The 21217-nt window shown below is 56.2% G+C and overlaps 1 protein-coding gene across 2 annotated transcripts in view; it reads right to left on the reverse strand.

Moving 5' to 3' along the window:
• Nucleotides 1-18618, reverse strand: part of LOC142819498 (guanylate-binding protein 1-like) — a 47461-nt gene extending 28843 nt beyond the window's left edge. Inside the window, exons 1-6 of one of the 2 annotated variants that reach the window (XM_075907111.2) lie at nt 18203-18618; nt 9708-9810; nt 5458-5670; nt 5191-5318; nt 3876-3985; nt 2544-2749 (exon numbers count right to left, since the gene is read on the reverse strand). In XM_075907111.2, coding sequence (XP_075763226.2) covers nt 2544-2749; nt 3876-3985; nt 5191-5318; nt 5458-5670; nt 9708-9774 — 724 coding nt within the window. In that variant the 5' untranslated portion in view covers nt 9775-9810; nt 18203-18618. Of the gene's footprint in view, nt 1-2543; nt 2750-3875; nt 3986-5190; nt 5319-5457; nt 5671-9707; nt 9811-12969; nt 13228-18202 lie in introns of those variants that run through there. The other variant, XM_075907112.2, reaches the window with a different exon arrangement.
• Nucleotides 18619-21217: the final 2599 nt, after the last annotated feature.

A 21217-nucleotide genomic window follows, 5' to 3' on the forward strand; every position in this document is an offset into this window, starting at 1 on the left:
GCGCTGGCTGCCTGGCACAGGATGGCGCACACACGAGAGCCGGTGTCAGGTGGAAAGGGAGCCATCGGAAGCGCACAAACGCTGCCCTAGCGACCAGCGTCACACGGATTCTCCCCACGTGTGGCCCAGGGAAAGAGCCGTCTGCGTTCGGATTCAGGGGCCAGTCAGTGTCCCCTGGGGAGAGGCGCAGGGTGTCCATCACCGCACAGAGCCGCCCTGAACATGAAGCTGCTTCACAGCACGTCCAGCCACAGCTCTGTGCCTGGTCCTGCACACACGGAGCCCGCACAGAGCATGAGCCCCCCGGCTTTCACAGGAGTCTCTGCATCTCATCCCATTGCACAGGCAGTGGCAGGGGCAGCCCAAGGGCCTGTACCAATTGAAATGGGGTCCACGTGCCACCGAAGGGAAAGAGCATCTTCACATACACATCGGCTAAGCCAGTGGGGCAGAGTTTCAGCCACAGTCAGTGGGGGCAGGAGACAAAGACCCACGGTCCGTTAAAAACACAGAGACCAGGGGACTGGTCCGAGTCTGGGGGAAGGAGGGAAATTGCAGCCAGAGGAGAGAACAGCCGGGACAGAGGGGAAGTCCAGTGATTATCTCAGAGGTCTGTATCCCAGTGCATGAAGTGTGGGGCTTCTGCCTGAGGCTAACTGAGCTCCGTGCTTAAAGGGACCCTACCCCCACCCCAGACAGACAGTTCTCAGGGTTCCCCGCTTGCTTGTCTACCTCAATGAGGGACAACAAAGCAGTCCTGTCTTGGAGTGCCCTGAGTGCCCAAACTCAGGACACCACAGCACTCGGCCACGTGAAGCCAGAGCTGCCCCTCTCTCGTGGCCACAGAGAAGGCTGCTGCAGTGGCTGTGGTGGGGGGAGAAGGTGGCCGGGAGGGGAGCCTGAGCGGGGGGGGGGGGGATGGGTAGGGAAGCCGGGTGCTGGGGAAGGAAGCTCTGTCCCACTAGGGATCGGGCGCCCTGGGGCGGTTGCGGTGCCCAAAGCCTCGCGACACGGCGCAGGAAGAGCCCGGGCACGTCTCTTGCTGCTGCCGCTGTGAGTGGTACCGCGCCGGGGGCAGCGCTACTGCAGTTGCCGTGGCGACAGTGCTGGCTGCCTGGCACAGGATGGCGCACACACAAGAGCTGGTGTCAGGTGGAAAGGGAGCCGTCGGAAGCGCACAAACGCTGCCCTAGCGACCAGCGTGTCACGGATTCTCCCCACGTGTGGCCCAGGGAAAGAGCCGTCTGCGTTCGGGTTCAGGGGCCAGTCAGCGTCCCCTGGGAGCGGCGCAGGGCGTCCGTCACCGCACAGAGCCGCCCTGAACATGAAGCTGCTTCACAGCACGTCCAGCCACAGCTCTGTGCCTGGTCCTGCACACACGGAGCCCGCACAGAGCATGAGCCCCCCGGCTTTCACAGGAGTTTCTGCATCTCATCCCATTGCACAGGCAGTGGCAGGGGCAGCCCAAGGGCCTGTACCAATTGAAATGGGGTCCACGTGCCACCGAAGGGAAAGAGCATCTTCACATACACATCGGCTAAGCCAGTGGAGCAGAGTGTCAGCTACAGTCTGTGGGGGCGGGAGACAAAGGCCCACGGTCCGTTAAAAACACAGAGACCAGGGGACTGGTCCGAGTCTGGGGGAAGGAGGGAAATTGCAGCCAGAGGAGAGAACAGCCGGGACAGAGGGGAAGTCCAGTGATTATCTCAGAGGTCTGTATCCCAGTGCATGAAGTGTGGGGAGTGACCAGGAAGAACTAGACATACCAGTAAATAATCACAAATATGGGAAAGGACAAATATGGCGCCATCTACAAAAAGGGGAATAAGGAAAATCCAGGAATACATAGACCAGCCATCTTAAATTTGGTACCTGGAAACACAGTGCAAGAAATGATCAATCGGTTTGTGAGCAGCTAGAAGATAACAAGGCAATAAGCCACAGTCAGCATGGACTGTTCAGAACAAATCCAGTCTCAGCAATCCAGTAGCGATGTTCGACAGGTAACATCCCTCCTGGGCAGATAGGAAGCAGGAGCTGTCGTCTGTCCTGCCTTTAGTGACCCTTTGTCAGGGCCCCACATGACTCATTAACACACTAGAGACACGGAGCTTAGAGGAACCTACTCTCTGATGGACGCACCTCGGTGTGAAGTAAGTCCCCAGAGCATGTTTGTGCAGCGCCTGCAGACAGCCGCTCGGACACACAGATCCATGTCACTGCACAGGCCAGACGTGGGTCAGCACAGAGCTCAGCCTGGCTCCGCGTGAGCGTCACACACTCACGACATCACCACGTGGAACCTTCCCCCATCCACAGCTCAGTGTTAACGGGAACCACTTTCACACAGATGCCAACATCCACACCTGAGCCATCGCTCCGAGCCCGTCGCTCCGAGCCCCTTACACACCCCAGGGTGGGCCCTGCCCTGGCGTTTGCGAAAGGACCACGAGCCCTGAGCAGTTCCATCCCCTCTGCCCCTCCGCACTGGGACCTGATTCACTTCCCAGCAATCCTGTCCTGACCCTCGGCCGAGCACTCACCCTTCTTCAGCATCAGGGTGCTCTCCAAATACTCGTCCTCTGTCACCTGCCTCCCCTCCAGTTCCAGCTCCAGTGTGAAGTCCCGCAGGGTCCAGACAAAGCTCGGGAAGAAGCTGACGTATGTGGTATCAGCCGCAGTCTCCTCCTCTTCCTTCTTTCCCACATCACCCTTCACCTTGATGTGCTCCGAGAGCTCAGACACGTAGCTGGCCAGGCAGCTAAGGAATCCAGACAGGTGCCCTGGGATGCTGGGGACAGGGGCTGGGAGTAAAGCAGCCAGACCAGCCCCAGCCAGGCACTGAGTGTCGGCTGCACCATGTGCCTGGGCCCCACCAGTGAGCTGTGCGGCCACTCAGGAGACATTCAAGAGCCCCCCAGCTGATTAGCAAAGCGCCCACTGTTAGGTTCTACTGGTGGTGCACATCTGCACATGCCTCGGTGAGCACAAAAGCTTATTCCACACGTGGATGGAAAAGATGAGGGAACATTGGACCCCGCCCCCCACAAAACCAGGGCACATCTGTCATTCCCAGTGCACCATTGACCAACCCTTCCCATGGCAGCCTGTGCACTAGAGGCAGCTGCAGCGTGCACACACACATGCCTCTTCCCCCTCCTAGCTGGGCCTGTGCCTGGGTGTGCAAACCCCACACTGTGCCTAGGCCAGGCTGGGAAGGCAGGACATGACGCAGCCCTAGAGGGCAGAGGGAGCTGGGTCCCCGGCCTGGCCTCTGCACCAGGCGCCAACCCAGTGCCCCTCCACTCAGCAGCTCGGAGCTTTGCTCTCCCAGCCCCCCTGCTTCTTCCTGCGCAGCTCCCTGCCCCTCCTGCAGGCTGCTCCTGGCTCCTTGTGGCAGGGAGCCGGCTGCCGGCTTCCTCAGTGCAGCCTCCTCTGGGCTGCCAGCTCCCGGGGTGACAGAAGCCCTTCGGCGCCCACCCAGGTGAGCTCCCTCCAGCTACGCTTCACTTCATCCTGGCCCCTCGATCTGACACCGGGGCTGCCCCCGCCCCAGTTACTCAGGGTGAGAACCTGCCCACAGCCCCAGGGGTACCTGGGGGGGGGTCACTCAATGACTCCTCACCCCGTTCTGACCAGTCACTTCTCTGCAGAGTGGTGATGTGGGGGGATCGGGGGGAAGGCCGAGCAGACGCCGGGTGGGCATTATGGGGAAGCCCAAACACCCGCTTTTGGGGGGATGGCTCTGGGCCTGCACGGACCCCTGGACCCCACCTACTAGGCCCAACACACCCTGGACCACCCCCCCCCCTCCTCCCAGCAGCAGCAGCTGCAGCCTCCCCCAGCCCCAGGCAGCCCCCCGCCGGGAAGGATACTGCAGCTTGCTCATGGCATCCTGGTCAATGGTGCCCTTGCTGTTGTACACCAGGGTGCTGCTCAGCAGGACGGCCAGCGTGAAGATCCAGGTGTCGTGCTTCGGGTCGCCCTGGGGAAACGGGCACAGGGGGAGCAGGGGCTGAGTGAGAGCGGCTCCTCGTCTGCGTCCTGCCAGTGGGACACAGCGATTCCTACCAGCCAGCTGACCAGCAGGAGGGGATGGAGAGCCCTGCGGTGGCCCTGGCTGCAGGGCCCATGGAGAGCAGGCTGGCTGCTAGCTTGCCACCCAGGGGTGCAGAAGGGCTCCGGGTGCCCCACACATCCTGAGGTGGGTTCCCTGCCCCCAGGTCTGTGGCTCTCAGTCCTGCTGAGTAACGTGAGGGTTGATCCCCTCTCATACCCCATTTGTTCCTGTGCCAGGCGCAGTATCTGTGAGGGAGGGTGCTGCCACCGAACTGGCCTCCCATCGTACACGAGAGGCCCGTAGCTCGGCCTCCTGGACCAAACCCACCATGTCTGGATCATCCCCTGGACCCCGCTCCCCAGGCAGGGCCGCCCCTCCCAAGGCCGCCCATCCCCTCAGGGGGGGTTCAGGGCACTCGGAAGAGCCGCTGCAGAACAGGGAGCACGTTTCCATCTCGGCTGTAGGGCAGGATCCTGCCCTGGTGCCCTGGGGCCGCTGCGCCGCGGGGATCTGGCTTAGTGCGCGGATACACGGGTGTTACCCGCACCAGTGACTTGTGCATGTTCCTGAGCCCCCTGAGGGCCCCAATTCCTGCAGAAGAGCAAAGAGCAGGTGCCCCTGGGACTCGAGGGCAAATGAAACTGCCACAGGGAGGTGAACACTGAGCTTACCTACCAACTCAGGCATCCCCTCACCTTACAGAACCACTGGCAGAGCCAGCTCCCCTTATGGTACCACCTGTTCCCTCCGCACCGGCAGAGCCAGCTCCCCTTATGGTACCACCTGTTCCCTCCACACCGGCAGAGCCAGCTCCCCTTATGGTACCACCTGTTCCCTCCGCACCGGCAGAGCCAGCTCCCCTTATGGTACCACCTGTTCCCTCCGCACCGGCAGAGCCAGCTCCCCTTATGGTACCACCTGTTCCCTCCACACCGGCAGAGCCAGCTCCCCTTATGGTACCACCTGTTCCCTCCGCACCGGCAGAGCCAGCTCCCCTTATGGTACCACCTGTTCCCTCCGCACCGGCAGAGCCAGCTCCCCTTATGGTACCACCTGTTCCTTCCACACCGGCAGAGCCAGCTCCCCTTATGGTACCACCTGTTCCCTCCGCACCGGCAGAGCCAGCTCACCTTATGCGCATCTCCCAGCCCCTCGGTGTCCAGCAGCACCAGGGCGTGGCCATCCCGGTGGGGGTGGGGCAGGCACCACATCCAGATGCCCTTGGTGTGCGACTGGACGGTGGAGCCCAGCGAGAACCCTGGGGAGAGAGGACAGGTTCCATGAGACGCAGACACACAGGACGGCTGCCTGAGGGAGGGAGGTTGCTGCGAGTCCCAGAGAGCAGCAGGGAATAATGCGGAGGGGGTGGGGGGGGGCACATGGCCCAGGCCTCTCACCTGTTCTCTCTCCAGCCAAAGCGTTCATGAGGTAGGACTTGCCCGTGCGGTACAGACCCACAATGGCCACCACCACCACTGGCTGGGCGATGGCCTCCAGGATCTTCACAGCCTCGGGGTTCACCTGCAGGGCCCCCTTGTCATCGCCATCAATGAGGCACACGGGCTGCTCCATGCGCCACTCTGGGGCCATCGTTTGTGGGCGGGATCGACCTGCAACCCAGAAAACAGACTGAGCCAGCCAGGCAGACCTGCTGCAGGTATCCCCGGGGAGAGGGCAGAGGGGGGCAGGTCTGAGGGCTCCCAGCTCCCCAGGGAAGCAGCTCCCTCGATGAGAGCAAGACCAGGCAGGACAAGCCCCAGGGAGCAGAGTGCTTCCCAGACACACAGCGGTTCAGTTGCGCGGCGATGCAGAGAGAAAGCAGCATCGTAACATCAGACACTCACTGGGAAGTGCAGAACAATCCCTTCCCCAGCTCCCTCTCCGCCTCCAAGGGTACGGCTAGACGGATACTGGAGGTCTCCCAAAAAAACTCCACCGTGTCTAGGGACCGCGTTTGCTCTTCCACTTTTTTTTGCGGAGGAGCAATTGCGCTCTTTTGGAAGCCCCTGCATTGTTCCACGAGGAAGAAGGGGGATTTTGAAAAAGGGGTTTTTTTTTTCAAAATGTGGCCCAGTCTTCTGACAAAGTATCAGAAAAAGATACGCACAGTGCAAAGATACGCAGTGTGCATTTTGTAGCGATTCCTCACAATGTGTTTGCTTTTGTGACTGCTGCTGCACACGGAGTGGATGTTTTCAGAGACCTGTCCACAATGACTCTAAGATCTCTCTCTTTTGAGGTTTACAGGAACTTTCGAAAAGGGGCTTTATTTTCAAAACATCTCCATCTAAACCACAAGGGGGGAGGGTTCAAAAAGCCACTTTATTATTCCCCTTTATTTGGCACTGGTGAGGCCACTGGTGTCTGTCCTCAGTACCTGGAGAGAAACTTTCCCTTTTTTGGCCCTGGGCAAACCAAAAATTCCTTTGTCCCAGTTTGAAATTCCTACCTACATTCCTATTGGCCAACTTTACCTGGCTCATGTATAGTTAACCCCTTAGTCCCCAGGCTGCTGGCTAACCCTTGTAGAAACCATTTCATATTTAGCTAGAAGCCATCTTGTATAACAGAAACCATTTCAGCTTTTTGCTTCTGCACATAGACCAGAGTGAACTTTCTGTTACCCCAGGACAGAGGCCTGCAAGATGAGCTATTGGTATGTGTTAATTGGGCTGGTTGAAAAGAAAGATTCACTCCCTTGTACTTGTCCACCATCTTGCTGATAAGAATTTGTTTTTCCAAGTTTAATTGATGATTTCTGTAATCAGATGCCCTGATGACAGACTGTTTGGTTAAGGGTATAAAGATACTAGGATTGATTGTATTAGCAGCCTTACTGGGCCCAGCTCTGCTGGGACCATGTTTGGCTCACTTTAATTTACTGATCAATAAAGCTGTCTGCTTAGCCACGTAAACTGAGTAAGGCCTTTGCTTTGACACCATCATGGTCATGACAGATTCATGAATAGGCGTGTTGTGAGCAAGACACAAGAAGTCATTTTTCCGCTCTGTTCTGTGCTGATCAGGCCTCAGTTGGAGGACTGTGTCCAGTTCTGGGCATCACATTTCAAGAAGGATGTGGAGAAATTGGAGAAGGTCCAGAGAAGAGCAACAAGAATGAATAAAGGTCTAGAGAACATGACCTATGAGGGAAGGCTGAAAAAATTGGGCTTGTTTAGTTTAGAAAAGAGAAGATTGAGAGGGGACATGTGTGAGGAAGTGGGGAGTTTTGGGAGTTGACGGGTGGGCTGCATGCAGAGGGGGGCACTTAGTGTCCCAGGATGTTCCTGGTTAAATGTGACAAGGGAGGACAGAGTTTGTCGTTGCAGAGAACAGCCCAGAACTGGAGCACCGACGTCTGGTGCCCTGGTGATCGGCCAGCCCTGCTCAGAGGACACAACCGGCTCCGGCCCAACAACAGGCAATGGGCTGCAGAGGAGACACCCCAGCATCTGGCCCAGCTGGTCCCAGCAAGGGGAGAACACTGGCTGCGGGCGGGGGGAAGGAGCAGACAGAGAAGAGAGGGGCCCAGATGACCCTGTTAACTAGAGAGAGACAACGGCCGGGGAGGGGCTGTGGCTGGGAATATTGGAGGCTCTGCTGGAAGATGAGGGGCTTCTGATGTGGGCAGAGGGTGGAGCAGGCAGAGCCCACCTGGCTGCAGGGAGACTCAGACGTGCTTTGCTGAGGGGTGGGAGTGGGGGGGCCGACAGGCCTGAGGGATCCTTTGCTGCGTTCAAAGCTCCATAACCCTCCTGTTGGGTGCTGGCTGGGAGTCGCTCTGGGCTGGGGAACAGGGCTGGGCTAGTCCCTCTGGGAGGGGAGGCCGAAGGGGGCTCATGGCGAAGGTAGAAGGCTGAAGGCCCTGAGAGGCGTCGTCCCGGAGATGGAGAGGCGGACCCCCCAGGTTGGAGTGCCCCCCCCCGGAGAGAGGGTCACCTCACTGGAGAGGACTCCCTGAGAACGGGCTGACACACTGACGAGGGGGGTCCCACCTGGGGTCGTGTGGGCACAACCTGTGAGCTGTGACAACATGAGAGCGGTTTTCAAGTATCTAAAAGGGAGTCACAAGGAGGAGGGAGAAACATTGTTCCCCTGGGCCTCTGAGGACCGGACAGGAAGCAAGGGGCTTAAACTGCAGCAAGGGAGTTTGAGGTTGGACATTAGGAAAAGCTTCCTGCCTGTCAGGGTGGTGAAACACTGGAATAAATTGCCCAGGGAGGTTGTCGAATCTCCATCTCTGGGGATATTTAAGAGCAGGTTGGACAGACACCTGCCAGGGATGGGCTAGATGGTGTTTAGTCCTACCGTGAGGGGAGGGGACTGGACTCGATGGCCTCTCATGGGCCCATCCAGTTCTAGGGTTCTAGGATTCTGTGATAAGCCAAGTGCCTGCAGCTTGTAGAGTCGTTGTGTCCTCTCTACCCACAGCTGTGTCTCTGGGTCCCACCTGCACATCACACCGCACTGCCCAGAACAAAACCCAAACTTTCTCTGTTCTCTCTCTGCCAGGAAAGGTCGCCGGCCCGAAGGCCTTTGCTATTGCCACAGCCTGAAAAGCCTGTGCCCTGGGGGCCCTTGCTACAGTCTCTTTCCACCCCAGCCTACTTCATCCCCTTCACATTGCTCTAAAAATAAATAAAATAATGGAGATTGCCTATCTCCTAGAACTGGAAGGGACTTTGACCTTAGAAGGTCATCAAGTCCAGTCCCCTGCCTTCTCAGCAAGACCAAGTACCATCCCTGATGAATTTTTGCCCCAAATGACCTCCACAAGGATTGAACTCATAACCCTGGGTTTAGCAAGCCAACACTCAAACCACTGAGCTATCCCTATCCTGCTAGGGCTACTTCTAGACTGCATCTCTCTGTCGACAAAGGGATGCAAATCAAGCACATCAAAATTGTTAATAAAGCCAGGATTTAAATATTCTGTGCCTCATTAGCATAAACATGACCACAGGTTTTTTTCAAAATGGAGTTTTAAAAAAAAAAAAAACTGGCAGTCTCGACGTGGATCTGTTCAAAATAAAGCCTTTTTCTACAGATCCTGTATTCATCAAAAAATGAGGTTTACAGGATCTGTGGAAAAGGCTTTATTTTTGACAGATCTGCATTGAGACTGCCGTTTGTTTTTCTTTAAACTCCGTTTCGAAAAAAAGCTGTGGCCATGTTTATGCTAATGAGCATAAATCCTGGCTTCATTAGCAATTTCAATGTGCCTAATCTACATTTCTCTATCGACAGAGAGGTGTAGTCTAGACACACCCTTGGGCCTGTCCTCTATCCAACCCACAACCTGCCCTCACACAGCCCTCGGCAGGATTTCCCTGGAGTCACAAACCCAGTCTTTCCCACACTAGTGACTCCACAGTGTGGGGGACCCGTGTCCCTCGCCCAGGCCTTGCAGGCATGAAGGTTCTCGAGCGCTGAGGGATGAGGGGGCAGCAATTCCCCCATGAGGCCGGGCTCCCTGTGCAGCAACGGGCGTTCCTCACCAGTCACCGTGACACAGAGGGCCTCCCACGTGTCTCCAAGCACAGTTGCCACCCCCCAGTGTCACCCAGCAACCCCCGGCAGGGCACAAGGGGCCGTACCTCAGGGGGAGAGACGGGGCTTGTCCACTCTCACTCCTACAGCAACTCACCTGTCTGGCGCTCAGCTTCCCCCGTCAGGCTGCAGGCAGCAGTGAGGTTGGTGGCAACTTCTTCCATCTTGTTCTCCGTGAGCTGCTCCAGCACCGGCTCTGCCTGGGAAGAGGAGACCACACAAGTGCTTAGCAGTGGGCACTGAGCCACTCCTGATGGGCCCAGCCTGCCAGTCTCCCAGGGGAAGGCAGCCGGCCGGGGGACTCCAGACACCGACTCCACCGATGCAAATCGCCCCCAGGCTGTGTCTGAAGCGGGTGATTGGCAGGGGACGGGGCACAACTGCTCAGAAAGCCACGGCCCTGCCACTGCTCTGGTCACCTGGTGGCTCTGATCCCAGCTCTCACAGCAGGAAAACGCCAGTTACCCTGGTGCCCAAACTCCACCCCCGCCCTCAGTCCGTGCCCCCGACAGCTCAGCTCTGTGCTCTGTCCTGGGCAGTGGGGGCAGCGTTAGCTCTGGGACAGTCGGTCCCCCAGGTACCATCACATAAAAGGCCTATGAAGCAGGATGCAGGTAGGCCTTTTAAGGCTGCACTTGAAAGAGAATCCTCTGAATTGTTATTCATGCTTAAATTTGACACTTTATGCCTGAGTCTGAATAAAGAATCTAATTAACTTACCCATTACCAAGATAGCTTCCCCAATTATCACCTCTAATATCATTAGCTCACAGACATTTACCTTCCCCCCCATCCTCCTTCTGTTCTGCAATGTGATTTGTCCTTTTCATATGTGTGCACTTTTTTTTAATTGTATCCTTTGGTATATATGGTTGTGACTATTTTCTTCCACTATTTGATCTGAGGAAGTGGGTCTGGCCCACGAAAGCTCCTCACCTAATAAACCATCTTGTTAGTCTTTAAAGTGCTACATATTTTAAAGTGCTGTATTTTGTTTCAGCTACACCAGACTAACACGGCTACATTTCTATCACTTTTCCCCCAATAGAAAGCAGCGCTAGCCCCACTGGAGAAGCTGCTGGCTGGAGAGAGAAGCTTCCCCCCAAACACCCGTGGGAGGAGCAGCTGCCACAGGAGCACCATCCCCGCTTTCCTGGGCGACCCTGGTGAACTCCCCCCAGCCTCCCATCCCCTTTCCTTGTGCCTCCTGCCCTGAGTCCTGCACCAGCCATACCCTGCCCCCCACCCTGAGAACCCCCCACCTTCCTCCACCTCCCCTGACCCCCTCCTCCCATATTACCATACTCCTGCCTTCAGCCCACCTCACTCCACCCCACACTTACATTTCTTACCCACACTGCTGTCCCCCCCGCCCCACACACACAACCCCTGGCAGAGGCCCAAGGGGAGGGCTGCCACAGGACAGTATCTCAGACACTGCACGTGTTTTCACCCCTAGACTGCACCCCGATGTCCCACCGCAATAGGATGCACCTGCAGTATGATTGGTTCCCCATGCACCTTTCACAAAAGAGACACCCCACACAGCTGTAGCAGTAAGGGCCCGTCACCTCCGGGACTGAAACAACGGACACTTGCAGAAATGTCTGCGAACTGCCTGAACAACACTTCTTGGCCCCCACGGATCCTGTTCCCAAAGATGGCGCCATCCAGAGGTCTTGAAACAGTAACTCAGACACAAGATCGCCTGGAAACTCAGCGACAGACCAGCGGCTCTTAGCGCACAGGACAGTGGGGAACAGACACTCTCACCTTCATCGAGACAGAACCCAGCTCCAGCAAACCAAAGTAAGGAGCCCAGAGAAACTCGACTACAAAGACAATTGCACATTCGATGGCTTCTGCACATGCCAGTGAGGATCACAGACACACTCGCCTTTCAAGAGACAGGCCAGGACGTCCCACAGCCGGAGCAAATGACAGTGAGCAGCACAGAGAAACTCTACTTCAAGGACAAAACAGGCCTCCCCACATCTCGAGCAAGAGCCGCTAAGGAGCACAGATACACCCACTATCAGAGACATGGAACAAGCCAACAGCTGAAGCAAATGACTCATTTCCATCCAACACGCCCGTTTCCCTTTTATTTTCCCAAACCAACCCAAGAAAATATTTGCCTTAAAGACCCAAGCATGGCTGGGTCACTCTGCTAGCCGTAAATAACTAACCCATTTTAGAAGCAACAGGCACAAGGCAAGAGAAATGCTGAAAGATGTCAACCTGGGTGTAGCTTTGCGATCCTAGGGGCAATGGTTAAAAGAGGGGACCCCACTGAGAGTCAGGGCTGAAACTGAAACCCAGCTCCTGAAAGGGAATCCTAGTACGAAGCCTGGGTAAGAAATGAGTCATCGGCACAGCCACCTGCCAGGTAAGTGCAGAAGCAGCACAGAGACGGAGAGATCTGGATTCGGAGCAGTCACTCGATACGTGTGCGGCTGGAATCAGAGGGTGGCCCCCTCCACTTATAAAACATTCTTGCATCTGTTGAAGTGGGTCTTTGCCCACGAAAGCTTATACTCCTACACTTCGGTTAGTCTATACCCGTGATCCCCAACACGGTGCCCGCGGGCGCCATGGCGCCCGTGGGGGCACTTGCATGCGCCCGCCAGGTGCTCGGGGCTGGCCTGGCCCCGGGCACATGGCGCGCGGCGCTTGCGTGTGGGGGGGGGGAGCGCCGGCCCCGGCCCCGGGCGCGCGGCGCTTGCGGGGGGGGGGCGCCCGGCAGGCTAACGGCCACGCCCCCTGGCGCCCGGCGGGCTAACGGCCATGCCCCCTGGCGCCCGGCAACCTGAAAAGGTTGGGGACCACTGGTCTATACGGTGCCACAGGACTCCTCGCCCTTTTTATAAAACAGAGGTTCCCAGGTGCTGAGAAGAGTCGATGGAACCCAACCCAGCAAGCTACCGACCCTAAACGGGACCTCTGTGCAGAGAGGAGCTCTGGGAAAGATCCCCCTGCCCAGGCCTAAGAGGGCTAAAGAAGAGGTGAGATTTCAGAGACTGTATATCCCCCTCTGTTCCTGACTAGCAACAGGGGCAGGTTGCCTAGCTGTGCCCACATATCCTCACAGAGCCACAAACCCTATTTAACCCTTTGTGAACCCGAGCAAAGTGGCACAGGAGATGGAGAAGGGCAGTTACTGCTCTGGGGCTACGCTGGGCCCAAGAGACAAGTTTAGTCCAGTAACAGCAATTGCCTAAAGCGATTCCTGTCACAGGGTGTGGCTGAGCCTCCCAGGCAGCGGGGTGGCCTAGTGGTTAGGTCCCAGAGTTAGCTGGTGGCAAAGGGCCATAGATGCCTCCTGCAGCGCCCTGGGCCTAGGAATTGTGGCCTCTTACCCGACTCTGGTTCTTAAGTTTGGGGCATGGCCCCAAGAATCCAATTTTCCCTCCTCAGTGAGGGGCCCTTGTAGGTTCTCCCCCTTTGCGCCGGAGGGCGGGGGTAAGAGCCTTGTGTGCTCCTGTGGCCGACCCAGTGGACGGCTATGGCTCAGGTCGTGTGGATGGCAGAACCAGCTCCTGTCTCTTCGCTGAGGCTATGTCTATGTAGGGTAAACTGAGGCAGTCCATGGTATCTTGCTGAGAACTGACAACTTAAATCCTAAATTATTAGGCCAGGCCTAGGCAGCGCACAGACAGCAGTGAACTTGACCCTGGTTCCCCTGGCAACCACATTCCAAAGGGGCCTCACTCTGATAAGGTCTGGCTGGTACCAGCCAGGCTACGCGGTTTTCCTTACTGTCTCCTGTAATTTCAGACTAATCAGCTTGGATCCCAAGGACTGAGCCAGCACAAGGAAGGAGTCATCTCACAGTAGACATGACAATTTCAGCAAAACAAGTTAACATCAACATGTCTATTCTGGGGGCTTCCATCCTGTTGATGTTGGCTCATTTAGCTTGTTAGGAATAATTACCTGTATTAGTGATAAGATGTTTAATTGGCAATGTGCGCAGATACTGTGTAACCTCGTAGTTTATTGGCTTATGTGCTTATTTCATTTTCGCCGCTAGACCTATCAAATCACTTGCCCTCCGCCCAAACATACATATATAATCTAATGTATGTTTTGGCTAAGTTAGTGCTCACCAGGCTAACCCCTGATGGGTACTCCACCAGTTGTGTCAACCAATAAATCCTCTGCTTGTTTTCACCTGCACCCCGTGTGTCCAGAATTATTCCCTACATCTAAATTACGTTTTTTTTTCCGAAACAGGATATGCAAATTCCAGAGGAGCCAGAGCTTAATAGAAAGACTGACTACTAATGACAAGGCCTTTTTGCTCAACTAGCCCTGCCCCCTTTTTTGAAAAAACTGTGTAAACCTCATTTTTTAAGGAAGAGCGTTTTTTTTCAAAAAAGGGGTTTTTTTCCGAACCCTCCCCCCCCCCCACATCCAGACTACTTTCACTTTCGAAAAAGCTTTTCAAAAGTGAGATCGGAAGAAGATATGCAAATTCCTACAGAATTTGCATATCCTCTTTCGAAAATAGAACATAGTCTAGCCATAGCCTTACTGTGCCAGGGTCCTCTTATCCTCCCTCCAGGCCTGGCATTGGCTGCAGGTAAAAGGGGGAGGGGCTAGCTGGGCCAAAAGGCCTTGTTATCAGTAGCCAGTCTCTCTCTCAAGCTGTCGCCGTTCTTGTCTCTCTGTAATGGGACTTTCAACCTGCCCCTCCTGCGCAGGCCCTGTCCCCCCTGCGCAGGCCCTGTCCCCTGCCAGCTCCAGCCTCCTTGCCTGCCCCCCCTCACCAGGTTGGTGCCCCCCCTTAACCTGGCCACATCCTGCAGCTCCCTGCCCCCCAGCAGGCTGCCCCTGCCAGCTCCAGCTCCTCCCTCCGCCTCCAGCTTGCATGCTCTGCCCCGTGGTTCCTGGCCCACCCAGCAGGCTGCCCCAGCCAGCTCCAGCCTCCTTGACTGCCCCCCCTACTCGCCAGGCTGCCCCCTCATCACCAGGCCACATCCCGGCCCTTCCTGTCAGGCCGCCCCAGCCAGCTCCAGCTTCCTCGCCTGCCACGTCCCGGCCCTTCCGCGGCTCCCAGCCCTAGCAGAAGGCTGCCTCTGACAGCTCCAGGTCACGGCCCCCCCTGCAAGTCACCGACACAGCAGGCCACCCCGGACAACTCCAACTCCTCCCCCAGTACCCGGCAGGCCACTAACTATCTCCCGGCCCTCCCAGCATCTTGTCCCCCCTTGCCAGCGTGCCCCCCCCTTTGCTAGGCCACATCCCAGTCCCCCCATGGCTCCCAGCCCCCCAGCAGGCTGCCCCTGCCAGCTCTGGCTCATAGCCCCCCTGCAGGCCACTTCCCCCCCACTTAAGACCAAAAAAGACAAAAATAAAAAAAAAATATTTGTAACAGCCAGTATTTCTGAATGCGCACCCAAAGACTGAAAAGGGAGCTTTCAGCTGCCAATGCAGAGAGCGGCTGGGTGGCTAAGGCCGATTCAGGGTAGTTGGTAACTGTTGGCCACCTGATCTTTCTCCAGCAGTGGTAGCTGAAAACTTTATCTCCCGTCTCTTGCTGCGCAGTCCAGTGGGCTGCCAACGGGGGCTCCGCTGCTCCGGCGAAGGGCGCTGGGTGGGCTTGGCTGTGCGATCTCACAGCCCCCTGGCGTCATGAGCTGGGCCACAGAGGAGCAGCCTGGCGCTGTGACCGTGGGCAGGCAGCGAGCTGAGACAGTGAATGGGGCCAGGCACTGGGAAGCGTGGGCCAAGGGGGGGGGAGCATGTCAGGCAGCAGGGCAGATGCTGAGGGGCAGAGCTCAGCCAGGCTTTCTGTGCCCCTGCCCAGCCCCACACCCGCACCCACTCCGCTCCCTGGCCTCTGTTCCCCGTGGTGCTGCTGTGCCGGGGGAGCGGCGAGCTCTGGGGCAGCAGGACACCCCTGGGGAGTGTGGGGGACAGGGTGGTGCCGGGGGCTGTGAAGGGAAGATGGGGGAGGGGAGACACTTTGGGCAGGAGGGGTGGGGGGCTGGGGTTGTCCCCTCTCCCCCAGGCAGCCTGCACCACAAACTCCTCATTGCCTCCCCTCGTCACCCCACCCCCAGAGCACTGATTGAAAGCAGTGGCTCCCACCCTTTTCGAGCCAACGGACCCTTTTCAATCTGTTAAGATTTTGCAGCCCCCCCATAAGTGTTTCTATCCACCGTGCTCAATGATACGTGTTTTTAATCACTGCAGGTTGATTTTCCGGTCTATTTGAAACATTCCATGGACCCCTCCAGCACCATCGCAGACCACACGTCGGGAACCACGATTTAAAGGAAAACCCTCAAACTGATTTTATTTAAGGACCTGAGCAAACCCTTGTCAATCTTCTAGTATTTTATTCATGCACATTCTACAGGGGAGCTTATATCAGAGTCAACTACAGAGAATTGACACAGGCAGCTTATTAGCATGCCCAGGAGTAACGCACGTCATCTAAATGGTGATGTGCCTGGAGAATCCCAAATACCCATTCCCCTCTGGGGCTGTTTGCCTTGTGGATGGATCCGACAGCGAGTGTGGTGTTGCTCTCCCAGCTAGTGGCACAGGAACAGCTGGGGAGTTCTTTCATCTCCAGGAACTCAGGCTGAGCACCCCATTTTCTCTGCCCCAGAAAGCAAAGCCCTGTCTGTGCAGCGTCAGCTAAAGTGCTGCATGGGCACCGACTTCCCCTCTGTGCGATGCAGGGGGAGGGGGACATTGCTGGACCGGAGTGGGAGGAGTTGGTCAGTGAGGTGACTCGTGGGCAAGAGTCAGGGGGAGGAGGGAGACAGAGGACAAGTCTGGCTGCTGGGGGGGCTCAGAACCCAGCAACCCACCAGAGAAAGGAGTCACTAGTCCAGGTCAGAAGACAGAAATTCAGCCACTCGCTTTCTAGATAATTATTTGGTAAAACAAAAGGAAAAAAATGATGCAGCACTTTAAAGACTAACAAGATAGTTTATTAGGTGATGAGCTTTTGTGGGGCAGATGATCTGAAGAAGTGGGTGGCCCCACAGATGCTCATCACCTAATTAACTATCTTGTTAGTCTTTAAAGTGCTACATCGTTTTTTCCTTTTGTTTTACCAAGATCAGACTAACATGGCTACTTCTCTCTTACTATTGAAATACTTGGCATTTGCCTGGCTGTGATGGTGGCAATAGCTCAGGGGTGGAAAACCCAGGACTGGAAATGGCCCGCCCCCTGAAATGCCCGTTAGCTCCAAACAAACTGGTCTGTTTGTTCTGTCAAAAGTTCACCCTGCCTGGTGAGTCAACTCAGCTTTGAGGCTTCACTGCACAGAACAAAAATGCAGCTTCTAACCATCTCGGTGTGAATGAAACAAGCACAGAGACAGTTTCCTTCGAGTCCCACTTCTCTCTGGGTGTGTCTGCAGAGCAGCGTTATTTCACAGTAATGGCCCTTCTTCCAGTATCACTCTGCGAGCGTCTACACAGCCGGCCCGTTATTTCAAAATCATTTTGGAATAGCAGGCAGCTTATTTCAGCATTTTCAAACCTCATTCCAGGAGGAATAACGCCTCTTCCCACATAGCTATTTCGGAATAGCGGGAGCGTGGGCGCTCCACCACTGTTATTTCAAAATAGCTCCTCCCCGGGGCCATTTAGAGTTACTCCTTCCCGGTGATTCTTGGGGCTCTAAATGGAGGGAGCGCATCCACATGAACGGAGCCTGCGCCGGGCTAGTTTCAAGGCTTCTCTGTAGTGTGGGTGTGCTATTTCAAAATAAGCTATTATGGGCTGTATCTACACTTCAGGGTTTTTTCGAAAAAAAGTGACCTTTTTTTGAAAAAACTTCCCCTATGTCTAGACTGCTGACGCATTCTTTCAAAAGTAAATCGAAAGAACGTGGCAGTTTTTTTGACTGCGGAAAAACTCGTTTTACGAGGAAGACCGAGAAAATACTCTTTGGAAAAAAAGCACTATGTAATGCAAACTGTGCTTTTTCAAAAGAGAGCATCCAGACAGCCTAGATGCTCTTCTTCAAAAGAGGCTGGCAGCCTAGAAGATTTTCCGCAAATGCTTTTAACCGAAAAGTTTTTCCATTAAAAGCATTTGCAGAAAAGAGCATCTAGATTGGCACGGACACTTTTCTGCAAAAGCACTTTTTGCGGAAAAGCGTCCGTGCCAATCTAGATGCGGTTTTGCACAAGAAAGCCCCGATCGCCATTTTCACCATCAGGGCTTTTTTGTGCAAAACAGTTTTTAGCTGCCTACACTGGCCCTCTTGCGCAAAAGCATTTGCACAAGAGGGGTTTCCCCCGTGCGGGAGCAGCATAGTATTTGCGCAAGAACACTGACAATCTTACATTAGATCGTCACTGTTCTTGCGCAAATTCAAGCGGCCAGTGTAGACAGCTGGAGTATTTCTTCCAGAATAGCTCGTTCTGAAATAGTGCGCAGTGTAGACACACCCTTTAAAACTGTTTTTTTTAAGTAGTTCACATTCCCCCCGTCTCTGCTGTTGTCTGATTCTGTAGTTCTGCATCCAACTGCGCTGTGTGTTTGGTGTTTGTAACACTGCAGCAGTTCTACCGTCCATGCAAGTTTATAAGCAACAGGACAGAGGAGCGTCTCTTACCTCGCCCGGGGAAACGCTGCAGGTGCTGGGTTCTGTCGGAGTCTCAAGTCCTGCAGCAGCCCTGGCTATTTTCCTCTCTGCTCCTCTCCCTGGCTCCGGCTGGCTGCTTTTCAAGCCCCTTTCTTTTATAGAGACAAGACTAGAAAGTGAAAGTAGCAACAGGACTTTTCTGTCCCATAAATAGCCCGTTAGATAATGAATAAAAGAACAATGCTTAGGGAAGGGGAAGAGGGGAGCTGAACTGGAAACAGGGGAAGAGGGGCTTAGAGAGGGAAGCCGGGGCCCTCAGACACTGTGTGTGGGGCGGGAAGTGGATGGCAGTTTTATTCCTCCTCCCTGCTCCCATTCCCCATCCTCTCCCCATTTCTAAACTAACTGTTATAGCACAGTCCGTCCATGAACCCTGTCCTGCCCCCAGCACCCCCGCAGACCCCGGTACCCCATTCTGGTACAAAGCAGCCCCCGACAGCTGCACCCTCCACCCCGGCCTCCCTGGCAGGCCACAGCCCCCCTCTCTGGCACAGAGCAGCCCCCCTGACAGCTGCATCCCCTGCGCCAGCCTCTCCACCACCTCTTACACAATGTTTCAGTTGCAATGAAAGTAGTGCCGGGGCTCCAGGAATTTTTCTATATTTATAACTGGTGCATCAGACCCAGAGGATCTGGGGCTGTGAACTGCCCAGCCTAGAGGGGGCAGGCTCGGCCCTGCCAAGCCCTGGCACAAATCAGGCACGTTGGTCCTAGCAGCCAACCACAAGCCCCTTGTCACTCCCCCTGTGCCTGCCAGAAACTGCTCTGTCCCTGTTCTAGCCTCCATCCACCTGCTAGGAACCCAGAGCTCCCTCCCTGAGCACCAGGTAGTGACTGTCCAAGGTACCGCAGCAGCTTCTCTTCTGTGAGTCTACTGGGCCCTGATTGGCTCCCACCAGCCCTTCCCTGATTGGCTGCATCCAGCACAGCCTCTAGGGTGCTGGGGGGGGGGGCTGTCCCCACTGCCCATGAATGGGGTTAACACCTTCCACGCCTGGGCGGGGTGACAGGGCATCGCAGGGGCTTTAATCACAATTAACAGGAAAGGGAAACCCCTCCCCTCTCCGGGGCATGGATCTGACAATGGAGTGTAACAGCTCAACCAAAGCGCCGCTTCTCACAGAGACCTGGGGACTAATGGAAAGAGCCAGTTGAAGGATCGATACAAGCCGGTCGCTGCCCAGGGCGATCCGGGACGGGGAACAGGACTGAGGTGAACGGCTCCTGGAAGTTTCCCGCTCACAGCCGGCACCGTGGGAGGGGATGCCCAGAACAATCAGACATTATTTTAAATACCCAATTGGAGTGAGCTGAGGGGCTCAAACAGAAGCGCAGGCCTGGGTTATAAAGGGCAGGACGTGGCGTAGGGTCAGGGCCTGCTCACCACACTCGCACGAACAGGCGGATGGTGCAGACACACTCTCTGGTGGCAGGCAGAGGCTACACACACTCCAGAGACAGCGACACCTCGTTAGGGAGAGGGCCGACAAGGCGGGGCCTGGAGTGATAAAATGACACTGGTGCAGGCGGCTGGAGCTGGCTTGTTCTAATCAAATCAAAACAAAACAACCGGAAGCTTCAGGTTGAGACACGCGCTTCCATGGGGGTATCAGCCCCGGGCACTGGCTGATTAAAGCCACCTCCCCTTAGCAACCAGCTCCGTGTGTCTGTATCGACCCTTCATGGTGCAGGGAACAGTGGGGGGGGGGGCAGGGAAAGGAGAACTGTGCACGTCCGCCCCGACACGGGCTCCTCAGAGGCCAGCGACCCAGAAGGGGCTCACACCCCCGTGTGGCTGCGGCTCTGTTCCTCCTCTGCAGAAGTCTCCACGTCCTGAGAGCTGGCCCAGGGCAGCCAGTCGGCGAATCGCAGACACTTGGCGCCAGCAGGAGACTCCCAAGTGGAGGAAATGGGAAATAAGAGACTTGGGGTTAAAAGCGCCAAACGCCAGCACCAGCCCTGCAGGGACGGAGGCCTGGAGCCCGCAGCCGAGGCTGGTCCAAGGATACTCCCTGTGCAGTGTTGCCATCCCCAGAGTTGTGGGACCCCCCCCCCCCGCGGCAGTGCACGGTGAGTCCCCAAACCATGGGACCATAGGAGGCTTCTACCAGAGACAGTCTCCCCTCGGCCTCTTGGACTCCCGCCGGCAGAAGCTGTTCCACTGTGCAGCAGTCACAACAAACTCACTGGCCCACCAAGGGGGGCTCTGGGCCAGGGGTTGGGATGCTCCCGGAGAGGCAGGAAATCCATCTCCAAACCCCTGCACAGCAAACGCAAATCAGGCAGAGGGGGACGGTAGCTGGCTCCTCCTGGGTAGGATGCGAGGGCAGAAGGGACCAGCTAGTCTGGCTGGAATGGCAAAGGCCAGAGAACATGCCCAGGGGGATTCCTGTTTGAATTGGTGATGCTTTCAAGCAGCCACCGCACCGCAGGGACAGCACAGTTCTCAGGGGGGCTGGACTCTGTTTGCTGCTGGCGGGGTAGGGGACAGGTCGGGGAATGATCCTGTGGGTGGGAGGGGGCAGGGTCCGGTCTAGCTGGCCAGGCACAGCCCTGTGTGCCCGGCATGGCCCGCTGGTGGCAGAGTGCTACTTTCCCATCCCACAGAAATCAGTCGTCTCTGCATCAGGGACAGGGGCTGCCAGTCTGTGGCCAGAGCCTGGGCCGTAGGCTGCAGGGCTTTGGGCTTTAGCATCCATCTGGGAGCATGAATTTCCATCTGTGGGTAGAAAGCAAAAGACGCTCCTTTCTAAGAAATGGGAGGAAGGCAGGAAGCGGGGCTGGCTGGGAGCTAGCAACACAAAGCTCCATCCCTGAGTTCCTGCCATGGAAAATATGTGAGGGTGCGGCCTGTGGGGCTGTGTAGCCTGGCGTCTGCCCAACAGCCTCTCAAAAGCTCCTCTTGCTCCCCAGCAGAGGCTGGTCACATACAAGCTGTTGCCCCCCTGAGACCCGGTCCCTGGGGTACAGGCAGGGCTGTGGTCC

Source organism: Pelodiscus sinensis, chromosome 22, assembly GCF_052426305.1.
Source record: "Pelodiscus sinensis isolate ZL-2025 chromosome 22, ASM5242630v1, whole genome shotgun sequence".
In the NCBI taxonomy this organism is placed as follows: domain Eukaryota; kingdom Metazoa; phylum Chordata; order Testudines; family Trionychidae; genus Pelodiscus; species Pelodiscus sinensis.